Genomic DNA, 18,457 nt, shown 5'->3' with positions numbered 1-18,457 from the left:
CTTACCAACCATGTAACAGGGGTATTTACTATGACAGACCCTTCCCTGCCTGCATCTTTTTTTTTGCCTCCTCTCAGTACACCTGTGCATTATAACCCCCCCCCCCTCCAACCTCTGCACATTAAACTCCCTCATCTCTGCGTAAGTCCACATGCCTCTGATCATCTTTGCACTCCTGCACACCCTCTCTTTGGTCATGTTTGCCCTTCAACCTGTAATGCCTTCTCTGTTTATCTTTGGATCCCATTTCCACACACAAACACCCCCATCTTCTCATCTTTTCTGTGCAGGCTCAGTAGCTGTGGCAGGCAGGGCTTGTACATCCCCAATGTTGGCACCATTCAGCAAATGGTGGACCATGCCTCAAGAAGTTTGACATGCATATGAATGCTTTAACAATTTCCATATCAATCATAGAGCAGGGCAGTATTAGTGACTCACTGAAACCACTGGGCTTATCTTAAGGAAGCGGCCTGGAGCTCCAGTAGCCCCTATATTAATCCAGCCTTGATGGCATAGGCAGTTTAAAGAGGGGCAGGAAGGTGTCCACAATGCAGCAAGAAGTCGGTATCCAAAAACACGAATGATGGATGCAAATGTGGACAGAGTGCGAACCCTTTTATACTGTTGCTGCTGTGTTTGGTTTTTTTTTTTCAAGGAGATCGTTCACTATGAGTTAACAGAATATGGTACGAATGGTCAACCAACATTGTTGGGAATGGACCTCTTCATCATAACAATGCTCCTGCAGATTTTTTTTTTTTCGGTCCATTCTGAGAATCAAATTGCCAGACCTTGCATACTTTTTTTTTTTTCGTTATATCTGTATAAATACCTGTCAATTTAGCCAGAGATCTTGTGATCTGATAACTTTATGAGCTCTGTGACCGGGTACATGGAGGGGTTGAGGAGGGAGGAGATAAGGAAGAAATATGGACTAGAGTTTTGCTTGAAAGGATAACTTATCCTGTTTTATGAGAGAAATACAAATTGCACACCTTTACAATATTGATGTATGCAAAACGGAATAATTTGTCTAGACAAGTATTATCAAAAATTCAAACTTGTCATAGTTTGTTTTTTTTTTTAAAGAAAAGATGTACGTTAAATCAGTGTGGTGATGCTAGAAAGTCAGGTTTGTTAATATCTACACATATCTATCAATATTATTTAAGTGACATCAATAGGCAAAGTCGTTTTTTCTTTTTTTTTAATTTCTTCCTTCTCTCATTTTGGTGTATGCTTTGCATAGTAAAATCTCAAAGAAAATACATTTACATCAAAAACCATACTTTATTTTATGTATCGCAATACAATTTACATATTAAATAACACTATAATATGTTTGATATTGTTTTAGACTGAACAAAAAGCAAAAAAGAATTCAAGTTACAAAAGTATATAAAAAAAAAAAAGAAAAACACATTTTGTTTTTAACATGGTCTGATGAGACAAACTTAGTTGGTGACCAACGGTCTATCCCTATTGCACCCACGGGTAACAGAATTAATATTCATATTAATCCAACTTTCACAATCACTGGCCCTCAAGAAAAAAAAAATGAAATTTTTGTTTTTATGTAAAATATTGATTACATGGAAATTTTTGTTTACACATGTGCACCACCATAAAAAAAAAGAAAATGTAGAATAACCTAGAAAAAAATTAGCTTTATATGAAAATATAAAATCCTATGATTTATATACCATAGATACAAAGATTCCAGAAGAAGCTTATCAAAGCAAGAAATTTATTTACAATTCTAATGAGTTTTTTTTTTAGCTTTTTGTAAATATGAAGATGAAGAATGACTAGGTGAAAGCATAGCGTTCTATTTTAAGAAACAATGGCTGGATACTATATTCAAACAAAGGAGTCACGACCCCAAATGTTGGGGAGATGTGACATTTTATAAAATTGGATATCTCCTCCTTTGGAGACAGTTTTTATTTTTTCTAAAACAGTTTTTTTCTTTTTTTTTTTTGTTTGGTTTTTATTTTTTTATTATTACACTTGGTAGAAAATGTGCCCCTTTGCAAATATGTAGTAAATTCACAGGAAGATGAATCTGATGGAGAGCCAACCATAGATGGGACAGTATTTTGTAAGGCCCGGCTAAGTGTGCCTTTTGATAATCACCTTTGAGCAGTTGCAAATGGTGTTTTGAACGAGATGGAAAACCTTTTTGTGGGTAAAATTTTTATTTTTATATAATGCTGGTAACACCTGTCAATAGAAATGTTCATAGTCACTAAAGTGTTCTTTTTCATTGAGGATAGGTAATTGTGGGGAAAAAGTCTTTCCACAGTAAAGTACATTGCTGAATCTCATTTGGAAAACCAGCTGATATAGAACTTTGAAGTTGACAGTATATTGTACCATCTATGGCCAGCATTGGACAAGACAGCTTGTTTGACTTACACGCTGTTCTGTTTTCTTACGTTTTTCAATTTTTTCGAAAATAGATCAACTGCAAGCTAGAGCGAATGAGAACATGTCTACCACAGTGGATTGACGGCAAAACAGTAAGGTCAGAAAGTGCAAAGAGAATAGCAAAGATTTTAGTTACAATTTAATAGAGATGATAAACAAAACCAGGTGGTAACACTCTATACCATTCATTCTTATAAAGGTGTGCTGGCACTACTTGCAAAGAAACTTCAAAACCTTACCAATATTAAAGAAAATAAGTAAAACATTGTATACATATATTTTTAAATGCATTGTCTCTTTGGTAATTTGGGTATTAAGAAGTGTGATTTAAAAAATTTATTGATTGGTCTGCAATGTAAAACCATGCATACCTTGTAAGCATGGTCGTGGAGTCTACTGAGAATGATCGTCAGACAATGTTAAGGTTCAGGAGATTTACAATTGATCAGTATTATACCTGTATAGCTAATTGCATTTTAAAGTTGAATAATACTTGTGTAATTTATGGTCGCTGCAATGGAGTCCTTAAAATTGCTCCCTGGGCTTTCATCTTGGATGCCTGTTTTCTATGATGACAGATATTAATTGCCCACAGTTTCCAGCACCTCGAATTATTATTACATGCAGTGAGGGGATAATGTCCTTGTCTCACTATTATCTTGTCCTTACTCTGTAAGATTACGATACAGACATAAATGGTAAATTGAGAGATTCCCACCATTAAAAGTTAGGCAGTAAACAGAAGTGGTTATGGGACGGCTCTTTGATATCATTGTAAATATATCCATCAAGGGAAGTGGTTTCTGTCTCATAACACCACCCAACTATCAGTGTCACTAAACTATGTACAATCTGCTTAACAGATTAGCTCTATATTTACCTTGAAGGCCAAAGCTACCAACAACTGAAATTAGAATCATTCATTTTTTTTTTTTAGTGCCAGATACATAGTGCAATACATCTGGGAAGAAGCTTTCAAATAAAAATCATGAGTATCAAGTATGGATGACCCAATTCCCCCAACCCCAGCTTAAAATGTAGTTAGCCAAGGTCTAGGCAGTGAAGGATATTGCTCACCTGATAAACGACTGTATTTACCTTAAAGTGGTTATAAACCCAAAAAATTCTAAAATAAACTGACAAGTGTACCTCACACTGTAAAACATCTGTCCCTAGTCTCACCTACCAAGGAGAAGCTAGTCATTTAAAATCCTCCTATTTTTACTACAAAAAAAAAAAAAATGCGTTACCACACCCCCCTCACCTGTGATTGACAGAATACTAAGCAGTCCCATCCACAAGCAGTGGGTGTGTGTTCTGCAGCCATGCACATCACATCCACCTAGATCACCCCCTCTACCTCCCCTATGACTGAATGGTCCTCACTGGAGCATAGTTGGTCAACATGAAGTCAGATGTTGGCCTGCTGGATGTCCTATTAGTTGGGAAGCTTTGACATGCACACATTTCTTGGGCTGAGTGCGCACAATTCTTGAGCCATGCGTGCTGCTAAGCCGTGTTAGTGTGTTTGATTGTGGGGAGTGTACAGGTGGCAGTCAGTGATGTCAGAACTCTGCCTCCTGAGCTCCGGAGACATTCACAGGGCACAGACAATTCAATTTAGATCCTTAGGAGACAAAGCATAACAAGGTGCATGTCTTTTAACATTTCTTATTATGGCATTTTTACAACAACTTTAAAAAAGCCAAATATATTGGTGTTGGAACCTGTTTTGTCCTGTCAGTTCTTGAACTAGTTTGTGCCTTGCTGCTTCTAAATCACCTTTGATCTGGCCATGATGTTCCTTCTTGGATGCCTGTGTAAGTTATTGCGGTAATGGCTATCTTAAGAGGTAGCCTGAGTCCTGTCTGCATTAGGTTGTGCTTGGAACATCTGGAGTACCCTCATTGTCCCTAACACCCGCTGCTTATAGGGATCATATAAATAATTGTTGTCTTGGAAAATCTATACTTACCCTATTAATGGCAACAATATCAAGCCTCAAACATGAGACTGCCACATCAAAAAAAAAAAAAAAAAATGCAAAAGCAGATACTGTGGTGCTGGAAAATCAGAGCACTGGTTTAGGATGGTGTTGGTGAGCAGAATCACTCGCATTGATAAAAATTCTCAAAGCGTTGGTGGGGAGATCTCCATGCAGAGTTTCTGAGTTATTACAGTGAACCTGTACTCCATTTTAGACCAGACATAGCAAAATATCTGATTTCTAGTACTAAGTCTTTTCTGACTTGGTTTCACTTTGTTGCTTCATAGTTTGTAAAGGTAAAGGAAAAAACTAGTCCAACCTGTATTTTTTTTTATCATCTGTTCCCATGTTTATGGCAAACTGTTTAAAGCGCTCCAGAATGAAGCCTCTAAAAGTCACTTTGCCTACGTAACTAAGCTACCTTTCCTCTGGCCTTAGGCAGGTACTTTACCGGTCGCAGCCATGGTGGCAAATAGTGGGTGAAGCCAAAAAAAAAAACATAGGCAGGCATTGTGTGGTCGCTATTATTTATAAAAGTTTGAAATGAAGTACACATTCAGTTTAAGGGGCATAAGGCAGAAGTCAATTCCACCCACCAGCATATGAGTAACCCATTAGCCAGAACCACGTGTCCTTTCATTTAGTAATACAAGAAAAACACTTGCACATGTGATTTATTCACCTGTGATAAAGTTCTGTTCTTGTGGCCACAATTTTTTCTTGGTCCTAGACAAACTGCAGCTTTCAACAGGTACAGGTTTTCACTGTACAGGTTACTTAACTCCTAATCTCATTCAAATTCTGTGGTTCCTAGACAAAGCAACCGATTACTCGTCTGCAAGTTAAATTTGCAGCTAGTTGTGGCCAATATTTTTGAACATCTGTTGGCTTTTATACAATCAAACTTTTAGCCACATAGATTCTAATCACTTTTGACACCCTTGCGATCTGGGCCACATAACTTTAACCATTAGCTTTCAACTTTAAAGACGACTTTAGATGGATCTAATCTTGGCTGGTTCAGCAGGGACTGGTTGAGATTCAATACATCTATGACTAGGCTGGTTGTACTCAAGTCGATCCATTGATTGACTTGGGTCCAACCAGCCTGTTGGTTTTTTTTTTACATGGGATTACTGCTGGAGGCTTTAGCCGCTAGCAGTAACCCTTGTGCTTTGCTGGTTGGGAAGGCTCCCTTACTGGCAGAACACAATAGTGCTGTGGATTCCCCCTATTGACACTGAATGTGTTGATGGGGGAATCAAGCGATTTTCTTTCCTTCAACCCGTGGTGGAAGGAAAGAAAATTAAATCATCTATAGCTTGCCTAAGTCATGTTCAATCAACATGATAACCACATATCCACTATAACCTGGCAGACTTCTATTTGGTTAGGTAATATCTAAGAGAAACTATTTTTTAAATTAATAAAGGATAAGCTTGACAAGAGACACCAAAAACCTACAATCCCTTGCCTTTGTCCAAGGGTTGTCTGTGGCTGGACAAGAACAATTGCATCTTAACTAGGGTACGAGATGAACTTGGATGAAAATAAGTTTACTAATAGGTGCTGTAAACCGCTTCATTCTTTCTAGAATACATTTATAACATAATATGGTTCATACAGGGTTTAAGGGAATTTGTCTCTGGTGAGAAACCTTTAATTTTTATACAATAATTCATTTTGAATTGTATGAATTCACAGTTTTGTTTTTTTTAAAGACTTTACACTGTTGATAAACCCCTACTATATAATTTTAACTTGTGTTTATCTGACAGTAAGTTGCCAGTAACTTTAAAAACTATCATTATAATTGAGGCCAGGGAAAAATGAAAACATTTTACCAGCTATTCATCACAGTCTATAACTGTTCACAAAGGGAAGCAAGCAAATAATGGGTATGCTGCATTGAATCTGATTCTAGGGCATTGTATGGGGCTCATTCATTGTTGGCCACCTATATCTCCAAGTAACTTCAAAGGTAATTTTCATGTTTTTTTTTAATCTGCAGCTTTTATTAAAATCATGTGATCCTGCCATGAAGATCAATGTTCATTCCCTTCCTGTTTTAGGGTGACAACGCCCAAATTGCATTTTTTTTTTCAGTGTCATCCTTGCATATGCTCTCCTGGAGACTACAAATGTCTGGGTTATGTAAATGGCCTACTGCTGAAAACCACAAGAAACTTGTCCCAGGAAATGTGCAGCTATCACAGGAGTGCATGCATGTAAGCAGGTCATGGCTGCAGGAGATTAGTGGCCATGGAATGCAACAAACAATAGAAAACATTTTGATTAAAAAAAACAAAAAAAAAAACAAAATAGCTGCTGTTTATGATACTCACTAAGGGGTTGATTTACTAAAATTGGAGAGTGCAAAATCTGGTGCAGCTGTGAATGGAAACCAATCAGCTTCTAACTTCAGCTTGTTCAATTAAGCTTTGACAAAAAAAAAAACCTTGAAGCTGATCGATTTCTATGCAGAGCGGCACCAGATTTTGCACTCTCCAGTTTTAGTAAATCAACCCCTAAGTGTCATCCAGACAGAGTTTACATTTACTTTAACTATAGAATGTGCAAGTAATCTTAGACTGGCCATACATTATACAATTTTCCTATTCAAATTCTTTTAGATTTACATTCAGCTATGTACTGCAAGGGCATGGCTGATTGCATAAAAATTGAAAGCGTTTAGGTTTGACCTCATATTATATAGTTATGATAAATCTAAAGGAATTTAGTACAATTGTTTAATGTTTTCCCAGTCTTAGGAACATTTGATTGGGTGGTCTTATTATACTTGTAAATTTACCAGCTGCATGCTCACAATACATTCTGTATAAAAAAAAAAGGGGCCTATTAACTGCTACGTTTGCAGCCAAGTTAAGTTAATGCCGTCTTTGTTACATGTTCCCATTAACAATACCACACTCCGTAACTTAAAACAAATTTGAAAATGGCTGGGTATCCTTTTAAAGCGGAGCGCAACATGCCTTTGCTTCAATGGTCCCTGTCCATCACTGTCATTTTCCATGGGATTCCACTCTTCAGTCATCTTCATTGGCCAGTGAGGGATAAACGTCACTCCTACCCATGGGCAGGAAGTCAGTCATCCCAGCACACAGCTGCAGAAAACAGTGAGCAGGCAGGTAAGTGTACTTTATTGAAGAAGAGGCATTGCATGTCTCTTCTGCAATAAAGAGTCCGCCTGCTTGCAGTTTTGACAGCAGGACTTTAGTTCTGCTATGTTTAACATAATAAACCTTGTCTGTATTCTGCTTTCAGCGCCTCATTATCAGTTGTAAACTAGATTTGAACACTGTCTGCCTTAAAAAAGGGTTCAAAATGTAGAAACTAGCCTCCTGCATTGTATAAGGAATAGCTAGAGACACTGTGGGGGATAATTACTTTAACTGGAGAGTGCCAAATCTGGTGCAGTTTTGCAATCAGCTTGGTTTTAGTAAATCTACCCATTAAACTTTCTGGGAATGCTTACAATCTGTCATGACATCTTCTCCTTTAGAAACATCCCAAAAGGTAAGAGATATTTAGGTATGTTGTGTGAATGGGAACACATAAAACAAATTAAGGGGGTTTTCTCAAATTTGACTGCAAATGTGGAAATACACTTTAAAGGCTGTTGTGGGTTATCAGTAGTTGGAACTTGCTCAAGACTAGGGGGGTAATTTACACCATAAAGGTGGGTCCAAGCATGCATGTTATCTAATGAAGGCAGCATGTTTCTGTGCTGTATACACCCACACGGAAAGTGGTGTGAACAAGCCCTAACTGTTGCTTTTAACATTTGACAGCGTCAAAATGCTGTCACAGGCTGTTCCATACTCGGAATTAATGGGCATCTTCTTTACCCCTGATGGCTAAATGGAGTAGTGCAGAAGCAAAAAAAATAAAGCTCTTGCAAATAGTAGCTTTTAAACAAAGCCGCTTCTTTTGACCTGCATGGGCAAAGCAAAAGTTTGCATTAGGAATTGAAAAGTAAGTATCATCCAACTTGATGAGAGGACTGAAGAACTGAATTCTGGAAGATTTTCCCAAAAAAGACAGAGGGGCAAAGGTTCCCTGCATCTGATATTTTTTCCATTACTGACTTATGGTGTCCACCATACACTATATGAAAAATTGGCTGGAATTCTTTAATGTCGTTCATTTTTCGGCCAGTTAATGCGCACAAATCAGTAATGGTTGTAATGTTTTTTTAACCAAAAAAAAAAAACGAAGGACAAGTTTGGAAATTTTCTCCTGAACCAATGAAATAAATTGAAAGGTTAATGTGTGTCTTGCCCAAACTGTTTGCACTGGGTGTATGTGAAAAAAACAACAAAAAAACTGATTAATTTATGTCCATTGAACAATTTATCGGTCATTACATGAAAGCACGATCGGCTGCTCTCACGGCCAAGTGTTCGTTTCTCGAAAATTAGTTTGAACGATTTTTCGTATAGTGTATGGTCAGCATTACTATCCCTTGTTCTGCACTGTGTCTCTGTGTGGAAGTGCTTCTCAATGCTAGAGCCTCCAGCAAGTGAGCAGCAAAGAAATGACACCACCAGATCTTCTAGAAGTCAAAGCCTGGAGTCCCTTAAATTTATACTGCAGGTATATGTCTAGGAGACTGTAGGCAAAGGAGTGCCTAGACACTCTATCATAGCAGGAAGTCACTTTTCAGGATAAAAGATACATTTTACAGGGTACTGCTTTAGGCCCCGTTCACACTGGGGCGACGCTACTTTGCCGGGCGACCTCATAGGTCACGGCGCCCTGCTCGCCCCGCGACCTCGGAGCGGCCGGCACGGACTTCATAACATTGAAATCTATGCAGGTCGCTCCGGGTCGCCCCAAAGAAGCTCCGGACCCTTTTTGTAAGTCGGAGCGACTTGTGTCGCTCCTATTAGAACGGGTCCGCAGCTTCTCTATGGAAGGCAACCTACGGCGACCTGTCAGGCGACCAGGTCGCCTGACAGGTCGCCCCAGTGTTAACGGGGGCTTAGTGACAAATAATGCTTCTAGCTGTTACTTCTGAATGGCTGAAACAAAAAAAAATATTCAGTTTTTAGGTTCAGTTTCACTTAAAAATGCTTGCTTACAAAGATGAACAGGCACATTCTATTCAAACAGCTTAAGACAAAAAAAATATTTTAAATTTTCCTCTCAACAGAACCCCTAATATGCAGCAGTGTGCTAGAATTGCAAAGCGTCAAGGATTTAGGTTTTGGATATTGAAAAATTTCAAGTTAAGATAGTTGACTTTTAAACTATCCATTTGAGTGTGTTTTTTTTTTTCAGAAAAGAAAAATTCCCATATTGACTATTAAAAATATGTTTAGCACATGGTTTATGTAATGTCACAATGTCAGTTTAGCATCACTCATTAGTTTAGAAAAGTGTCCTATTAAGACTCACTCCTACATAGAATTGTCAACTGTAAGAATATACCCCGTCATGTCACCTCGAGCTCTGGTCATCACGGACAGAGAGCTGTTTCAGGACAGAATGGATACTTCCATTGTATGTAGGCCACAGTCATGAATTACAGAAAAAGAACAGACACAGACACGAATTTCCAAACAATAATGTATATAAAATTGAGTATCACCATTACACCTTGACATGGTATCCATTAAGCATCTGCAATGATTATGTGGAGAACAGTCTTCATTCTTACAAATGTGAAATTATTTAGAAACCACAATTAAAACTCCATTATTCCAAATGTCATGCTTGTTTAACATTTCTGACAATACCACTTCCCCTGAGAAATAGTTTGGCCACCAACATTTTTGGCCACCAAGGTTACTCAATTTTACATTTTATTCAAGTTCTTCTCAGAGTCAAGTTACATTCATCCAAAAACAAAATGGTACAGATTTGGGTGGTCATCAATAGATTTAATCATCTACTGATTGCTTATACCTATGAGCCTTTGTAAGGAAGATTTACTTGCTACAATTTTCAGCATAGGAATTCTGAATGGAGAATCTGGAAATTGAACAGACCCCTAATGTAATGTCCAATGTAGGTAGGCAAGACTGAGAACTTAGGGCATAGTTCCAGAGGATAAAAATTTAGTCTTGGTTGAGATAACCCTTTCAAAGGCACCAGTCAGAATGTCTTTTGTCTGGCAGAGCCAAGGCTACTATTTCCTGGCTCCTGAAAGTACTGTAGTTCTCCATGATGGAGGAGAGATTTGACCTCAAAATACTGCCATTTCTAAGAGCAAGGCAACAGTAGCCTTCAGAGTCTTGGCTGTGATAGACCGCAACCACCCAAATATGCTCCCTTTATTCTCAACTAGGTGATAGCAACTGGATAAACAAACTTTGGGTTAGTTCACCTTGCTATTAAATAGCAAGTCTAGTTAGATTCATTTTTAATCCCTTGCTTTAACAGACAGGAGTTTAGAGCTGTCCATCAGGTTCATCAAATGCTACAGTATACTACAATTAGCAGGACTTTGGCTATTGATAACTATTGGGGGAAAACAGCTGGTTACTGGGGGAGAAAGTTGTTTGAGCTTGACAAACGGCACAGAGACTGCTGTAATTTTAATATTTTTGACACTTTTCAAAAGGATTAGCACTACTTCTTATGTTATTTTCATCACAGACTATGATATAAAGGCTTTTCTCTAATTTAGGTGCTAGTCGGTTTTTTTTTTTTTTTTACAAAAAATCCACATTGGCCCCCACAGACATTGCATCTCTTGTCCATTTTAGCCTACAAAAACACAGAGGACTTGTCCAAAGAGGGCTATTGTATACAGTCAACTATTTCATACAACTTTTACCACTGTTTGCAATAGGAATGCACCCCGATTGCCCCACATTTGATGCCAATGTATTGAGAATATGGTGAACACCTCTTATCTATTCCATCACTAATGTCTGCATTGGTAGCCATGGGAACAGGAAGTCAGTGATATGAATTTAACATGTGCGCCTGGTGGAGACTACGACCGGTTGTGTCAGCACACTGTGAGAATATGGTCCACTATCAAGAAGCTGGTCCAGAGCAATGATGTGCAGCTTATGCTGAAGCGAGTGCATGTAGAGAGGAAGTGGCAAAAAACAGATGAAGGCAGTAGCACAAAGGGATAACCAAAAGATGAAAATGGGATTTTCCTCAATCTTTTGATGTCAATAAAAACACATCCTCTATGGCTCCTTAGAACTGTCAGCAAGATTATAAATGGAACTGGCTAGCTCTTAAATAATACTTCCCTCCCTTTATGGAATCGACATGGGCTGCATGAATTCACTATAGTCAGGAATAGACAGTAACAAAACAGGCTATGTGTACTTGATCACATGACTGTGTATTAAATGAGTAGTTCCCAATAAGACGAATTAGATGCTCTTTGGAAATTACAGAAAGGTGGTCACAGTGCGGGAGCGGTCACAAACACTAACTGCATTTGCTGTCCATCTGTGTACATATCCTTGGGGCTAAAACATGCCTTATATGAGTTGGTGTGCATTTTAAATAGCTGCAAAAGCAAAGCTGACTAAACAATCTATTTAGGCTGCGGCAAACACTCAGACTTAGTAAAACCGAAGCAGAATTTTGATAAAAAATACGTTTATCATTTTGCGTAATGAATTAAACAGAATTGTTGCTGCAAATGAGAATCCAAAGCTAGTGCTCATTTGGGTTCACAGAAGGAAGTAAAATACAAATTACAATATATAAAAAAAAAAAATACATTATACCCAAATTTCAGTTTATAACAAAAGGATGGTGTGTGAACAGAACCAAAGTAAAAACTATACATCACATGATCAGGTGACAAAGTGTTCAGGAGTGAATGGAATGCCTTGTAGTAAGTGTCCCAGAGCAGAGCATATATTAATAATGTGCTAGTGTTGCGATTAAATAAACACATAGGCAAAGCAAGTGGTCACCAAAGTTACAGGATAATAAGCCTGCTTTCATGACTCCATGGGGTGTACTTGTGGGTTAATCTGTTCCTTACACTTGACTTTGTTATATGCAGCATTGCACTGATGGTGCAGTTTGCTTGGGTGCCGGGTGCGGGTCCCATAATAAAAAAAAAAAACCTTTGCCAGTCAGGAAGTGAAGCAATATCTTCCTGACTTGCCTGACACCTGGTTTTGTTGAGCCCTGCCCATGAAACCGCAGAGGCAAAAGTCACAAGTTCCTAGTCAACTGATATGCTGAATATCGCTTCAGCACACAAAGTGGCGCCTGCGACGTGTGTGGCGGGCAGGTGCATTTTAAAAAGAACCTAAAAAATTAAAAAATTCAGTTTAAAAGAGCATGAGTTGGATCTAGGGAATGTTCTTGTTGGGCTTTTGCCGTTTCCTACAGCGGTTATAGGCAGTAACACTGATCATATAGTGCAAAACTAGAGAAAATTGCGTTTCACCAAGTGAAATGAACAGAGGTGCAAATGCTCAGTAGGATACCATTAAGACATAAAATGGCAAAAAATAAATATCAAAATTTTATCAGTGTAAAAAAGTAATTGGGTTATTGTATAACCTATATAGTCTGGCAAATAAAAGGCCTCGAAAAAAGTCCACTCTGTCTCTAGGTCAGAAGTTTTACAAACGTAGTGCCTTTTTTTTCCTCTGGGGAGCTGTTCCCTAAACGAGAGACTCCATGCTCTGTGAGGGGTCCGATTCGTCGCTGACCAGAATGGCTCCGTTTCTGTCCAATGCCATGGGGCCATTTTCCTTTGTACTGACCAAACTTAGCATCGCTTTATAGAGAAATTGGTACTGCTCCTGTGTAGAAAGGAGTAAAACAAAACGTTAACATCAGAAAATGATAATGCTTCTGTGCAGAAAACAGTAAAGCAATACATTATTAACCACTTTAAGACCGGAAGGATTTGCCCCCTTCCTTACCAGGCCCTATTTTGCGATTCGGCACTGCGTTATTTTAACGGACAATTGCGCGGTCGTGCGATGCTGTACCCAAATAAAATTGATGTCCTTTTTTTCCCACAAATAGAGCTTTCTTTTGGTGGCATTTGATCACGTCTGTGATTTTTATTTTTTGTGCTATAAACAAAAAAATAGCAACAATTCTGAAAAAATATATACAGGTCCTTCTCAAAAAATTAGCATATTATGATAAAGTTCATTATTTTCTGTAATGTACTGATAAACATTAGACTTTGATATATTTTAGATTCATTACACACAACTGAAGTAGTGCAAGCCTTTTATTGTTTTAATATTGATGATTTTGGCATACAGCTCATGAAAACCCCAAATTCCTATCTCAAAAAATTAGCATATCATGAAAAGGTTCTCTAAACGAGCTATTAACTTAATCATCTGAATCAACTAATTAACTCTAAACACCTGCAAAAGATTCCTGAGGCTTTTAAAAACTCCCACCCTGGTTCATTACTCAAAACCGCAATCGTGGGTAAGACTGCCGACCTGACTGCTGTCTAGAAGGCCATCATTGACACCCTCAAGCAAGAGGGTAAGACAGAAAGAAATTTCTGAACGAATAGGCTGTTCCCAGAGTGCTGTATCAAGGCACCTCAGTGGGAAGTCTGTGGGAAGGAAAAAGTGTGGCAGAAAACGCTGCACAATGAGAAGAGGTGACCGGACCCTGAGGAAGATTGTGGAGAAGGACCGATTCCAGACCTTGGGGGACCTGCAGAAGCAGTGGACTGAGTCTGGAGTAGAAACATCTAGAGCCACCGTGTACAGGCGTGTGCAGGAAATGGGCTACAGGTGCCGCATTCCCCAGGTCAAGCCACTTTTGAACCAGAAACAGCGGTAGAAGCGCCTGACCTGGGCTACAGAGAAGCAGCACTGGACTGTAGCTCAGTGGTCCAAAGTACATGTTATTCGGAAATCAAGGTGCCAGAGTCTGGAGGAAGACTGGGGAGAGGTAAATATCAAAATGCCTGAAGTCCAGTGTCAAGTACCCACAGTCAGTGATGGTCTGGGGTGCCATGTCAGCTGCTGGTGTTGGTCCACTGTGTTTTATCAAGGGCAGGGTCAATGCAGCTAGCTATCAGGAGATTTTGGAGCACTTCATGCTTCCATCTGCTGAAAAGCTTTATGGAGATGAAGATTTCATTTTTCAGCACGACCTGGCACCTGCTCACAGTGCCAAAACCACTGGTAAATGGTTTACTGACCATGGTATTACTGTGCTCAATTGGCCTGCCAACTCTCCTGACCTGAACCCCATAGAGCATCTGTGGGATGTTGTGAAGAGAAAGTTGAGAGACGCAAGACCCAACACTCTGGATGATCTTAAGGCCGCTATCGAAGCATCCTGGGCCTCCATAACACCTCAGCAGTGCCACAGGCTGATTGTCTCCATGCCACGCCGCATTGAAGCAGTCATTTCTGCAAAAGGATTGAGTGCATAAATGAACATAATTTTTTGAAGGTTGACTTTTTTTGTATTAAAAACACTTTTCTTTTATTGGTCGGATGAAATATGCTAATTTTTTGAGATAGGAATTTTGGGTTTTCATGAGCTGTATGCCAAAATCATCAATATTAAAACAATAAAAGGCTTGCACTACTTCAGTTGTGTGTAATGAATCTAAAATATATGAAAGTCTAATGTTTATCAGTACATTACAGAAAATAATTAACTTTATCACAATATGCTAATTTTTTGAGAAGGACCTGTATATATATATATTTTTCACCTTCTGCTATATAACATTCCCCCCCCAAAAAAAATTAAAAATCAAAATGTTTTAACATTTTAGGCCAATTTGATTTCTGCTACATATTTTTGGTAACAAAAAATCGCAATAAGCGTATTTTGATTGGTTTGTGCAAAAGTTATCGTGTCTACACACTAGGTGAAAGATTTATGTCCTTTTTATTGTTTTTTTTCTACTAGTAATTTTGGTGATCTGCGATTTTTAGCGGGACTGCGATATTGTGGCGGACAGATCGGACCCCTGACTGACATTTTTGCCACTTTTGGGGGGACCAGTGACATTACTACAGTAATCAGTGCTAAAAATATACACTGTAATTACTGTAATAGCAATGACACTGGCAGGGAAGGGGTTAACACAGTGGGTTATCAAGGGGTCAAATGTGAGCCTAGGGGAGTGATTCTAACTGTGGGGGGATGGGCTTGAGAAATGATCACAGAGACCTGTGATCCTATATAGAAGGATCAGAGGAGCTCTGTGATCATTCCAGAGAGAAGAACGGTCAGCTGTTTACAACAGCTAATTGTTCTCTCTCAGCAGGTAGCGATCACGGGTGGCAGGCGGCAATTGGAGTCACCTGCCCTGTGCATCGGAGTCCCTGCTGCCGAGTGGGGGCGGGAGCGCGCCCCCGGCAGCGCGCGCTTGCCCCCTGGCTGTAGGCAGGTGATCAACGTACCCCTACGTCGGTTCACGCAGGAGGGCCAGCCTGCCGCAGTATATATGCGGTGGGCGGTCCGGAACAAGTTAATGCTATATAGGTACATAGGGGATCTGGAACTTAGAAAAAAAAAAAAAGGTGAGCTTAGTCTTTAAGGCTTGTGTTAGGCTGGTCATATATTATACAACTTTCTTGTACAATTTTCCTTTAGATGTACCAAAACCATATACTATGAGGTTAAACCTAAACACTTTCAATTTGTATGCAATCAGGCAGGCCCTTGCACCACATTGTCGAAGGAAAATCTAGAGGAAATTTAACAAGAAAATTGTTTTATGTATGGCCAGCTTTAAGGCTTAAGTTTAAGTAGAGGTTAAGGGTTAACAGTAGTAAAGACCAGCTGATCCAATTTAAAATAGTGCACAGAATTTATTTTACACCACAACGACTACATCGTATATACCCCAATTCCTCTTCTTGCTGTTGGAGATGCTCTAGTGACCCTACTAGATTTGCCTGTATCTTTTGGGAGTGCCCTCAGATTAGTAGCTACTGGCGGGAAGCGACCCAGTTTATATCTACCCTGACTACTATACAGGTCCCTGTAAAAGTTGGTTTTTGCCTCCTGGAGTTAGTTGACTCTCTGGCCCCTAGTGATGCGTACTCTCTTGGGTCTCTAATTATTTTATGCCAGGAAGGCGACCGTGCTCAAGTGGAAATCAGGCACAGCCCCTAATCCGCTCTTCTGGAATCGTTTAATCAATACAGTTGTGCCCCTATACAAAGCTACTTATTTGTCCCGGGTTTCCCCCAGGACATTTGAGAAGGTCTGGCACTTGTGGACAGATTCGGAGTGTACAACAGATGATCAGGAGTCCACAGACTGAATTCATTCCCCCCTGATAAGGTTTAGTTTATGATATGAACAAATTTACTCCTCTGCAGGGACTCTCATTACATTTGTTCATGTAGGATTCTAAACACGAGTTAATATTCTTCCAATACATTATCCTGATGGTTTAGAGGTAACAGGAATCTCCTTATAATTCATCAACCCTTGAAGTGATTTTATAAGAGAATGACAGAGCGAGGTGTATGGAAGGTGTTTTGTTTCTTTCCCCCATTTTTTTTTTTTATTTATTTGTGTTCTATAATAGGAGGTGTTATTAGTAGTTATATGTCTTTTTTATTAATTAGCTATGTTTTGTTAACAAAGGTGTTGTAGAATATTCAGCCAGATGAAATAAAACTATAACACTAGCAGCACTAAGAAAAAAAGGTCCGTTGTATACAACAATGTCCTTAAAGACTCATAAGATATATAGGTATGCAGTCCATACAGTGATACATCAGGCGAAATCCATCCACCAGGGTAGGGGAGTGAAGGGTCTTGTCTATTCTCCCAAAGATACCACCACACTCTAGTGCTCCCCCCCTTAAATGGAACACTCACCAGAAAATGGTGAATATACAGCCTCCAATCAAATCCACCAATCACCGGGTGTACAGATCACTGCTGGGCTGCACCTAGCTCCTCCTTCCTCCAATTCTCCTCCGCTCAAAGTTCATGCAATTGAACAAAGTGGGGGCAACAATAGTGTAATTCCGCAAACTTTTATTAAAATCACACACAATCAAAGCCCCTCTCCCCTCCAGATGTCTACTTACAGGAGGGCAATGGAGTGAAGGCATAGAGATCAAAATATGCACACTGGATAACCTTTTCCAACAATTCCTGCAGCGCAATAGGAATCCCGGATGGTGACCTGTGTGAGATATTTTGCGACCGCGCACATCAGCTCTGACGTTTCGTCCTCACGACTTCTTCTGAGAGCCCATGTGCGCGGCGCGGTCGTAATGCTTAAATAATGACGCCGGCGCATGCGCACCAGCGTCCGTCTAAAGGGTCACCCGGAAGTACACAGTTTTTGCCGCACAGCATACATCGGTGCACCGATGTGCGGATATGTACTTCCGGCCGGACGTGATGACGCACATCCGCCGTCAAACTCGGACCCAATGGCGATGACAGCATCCGGTTGACAGCATCAGCTTCCGGCCGGACGTGATGACCCACATCCGCCGTCAATCTCAGACCCAATGACCGATGACAACATCCGGTTACACTACCGGATGTACGTCACCGTCAGGATCCTCAGATACCGGCTCTGCGGACACCCCTTATGCCCGAGCCAATGACCGGAATCAAATACAAGAAGCCCTCCCACTCGCCTGTGACTATATGGCCCAGCGTGTATCTATGGGGCAATTCATACTATATTTATATTACGTAGCATCCATATTTTGCGCTGAATGCCTTACTCTTTACACAGGAACACGAATGGAGCTTCATTACACAGTTTAGTGCACAACATCGCGAAGTTTAACAGGTCTTTAAAAAACACTGGCCTGTACTTCGCATGGATAAGCTCCTGTGTGGTGTGCTGCCAGATTCTCCAAACTTCATTTATAGAAGGGGACCAACATTTGGAGATCAGGTAGTAAAAAAAGTATTAGACCCTCCAAAGAAACCAATTATGTTCTGGGATGAAAGAGTTGTTTTTTTTGCATGTAGGAGGTGTAAGACATGTAAACAGGTGAACACACACTTGAGGAATTTCACTAGTTTTACATCTCCATCGAATGGCCAATCCTTCGAAATAAAAGACCTTATTACGTGCAATAC

General features: G+C 39.6%; 1 protein-coding gene across 2 annotated transcripts in view; it reads right to left on the bottom strand.

The window, feature by feature from the left end:
- Positions 1 to 11,999: 11,999 nt before the first annotated feature.
- The window catches only part of PTPRG (protein tyrosine phosphatase receptor type G), a 776,809-nt gene continuing 770,351 nt past the window's right edge, over positions 12,000 to 18,457 (bottom strand). For both annotated transcript variants that reach the window (XM_082265202.1, XM_082265201.1), the window contains one exon: positions 12,000 to 13,185. In XM_082265202.1, coding sequence (XP_082121328.1) covers positions 13,045 to 13,185 — 141 coding nt within the window. In that variant the 3' untranslated portion in view covers positions 12,000 to 13,044. The remainder of the gene's footprint in view (positions 13,186 to 18,457) is intronic.

This window comes from Pelophylax lessonae, assembly GCF_965119305.1.
Source record: "Pelophylax lessonae genome assembly, chromosome: 8".
Lineage (NCBI taxonomy): Eukaryota > Metazoa > Chordata > Amphibia > Anura > Ranidae > Pelophylax > Pelophylax lessonae.
The sequence above is the reverse complement of the archived record's forward strand: the minus strand, read 5'-3'. Positions and strand labels throughout refer to the sequence as shown.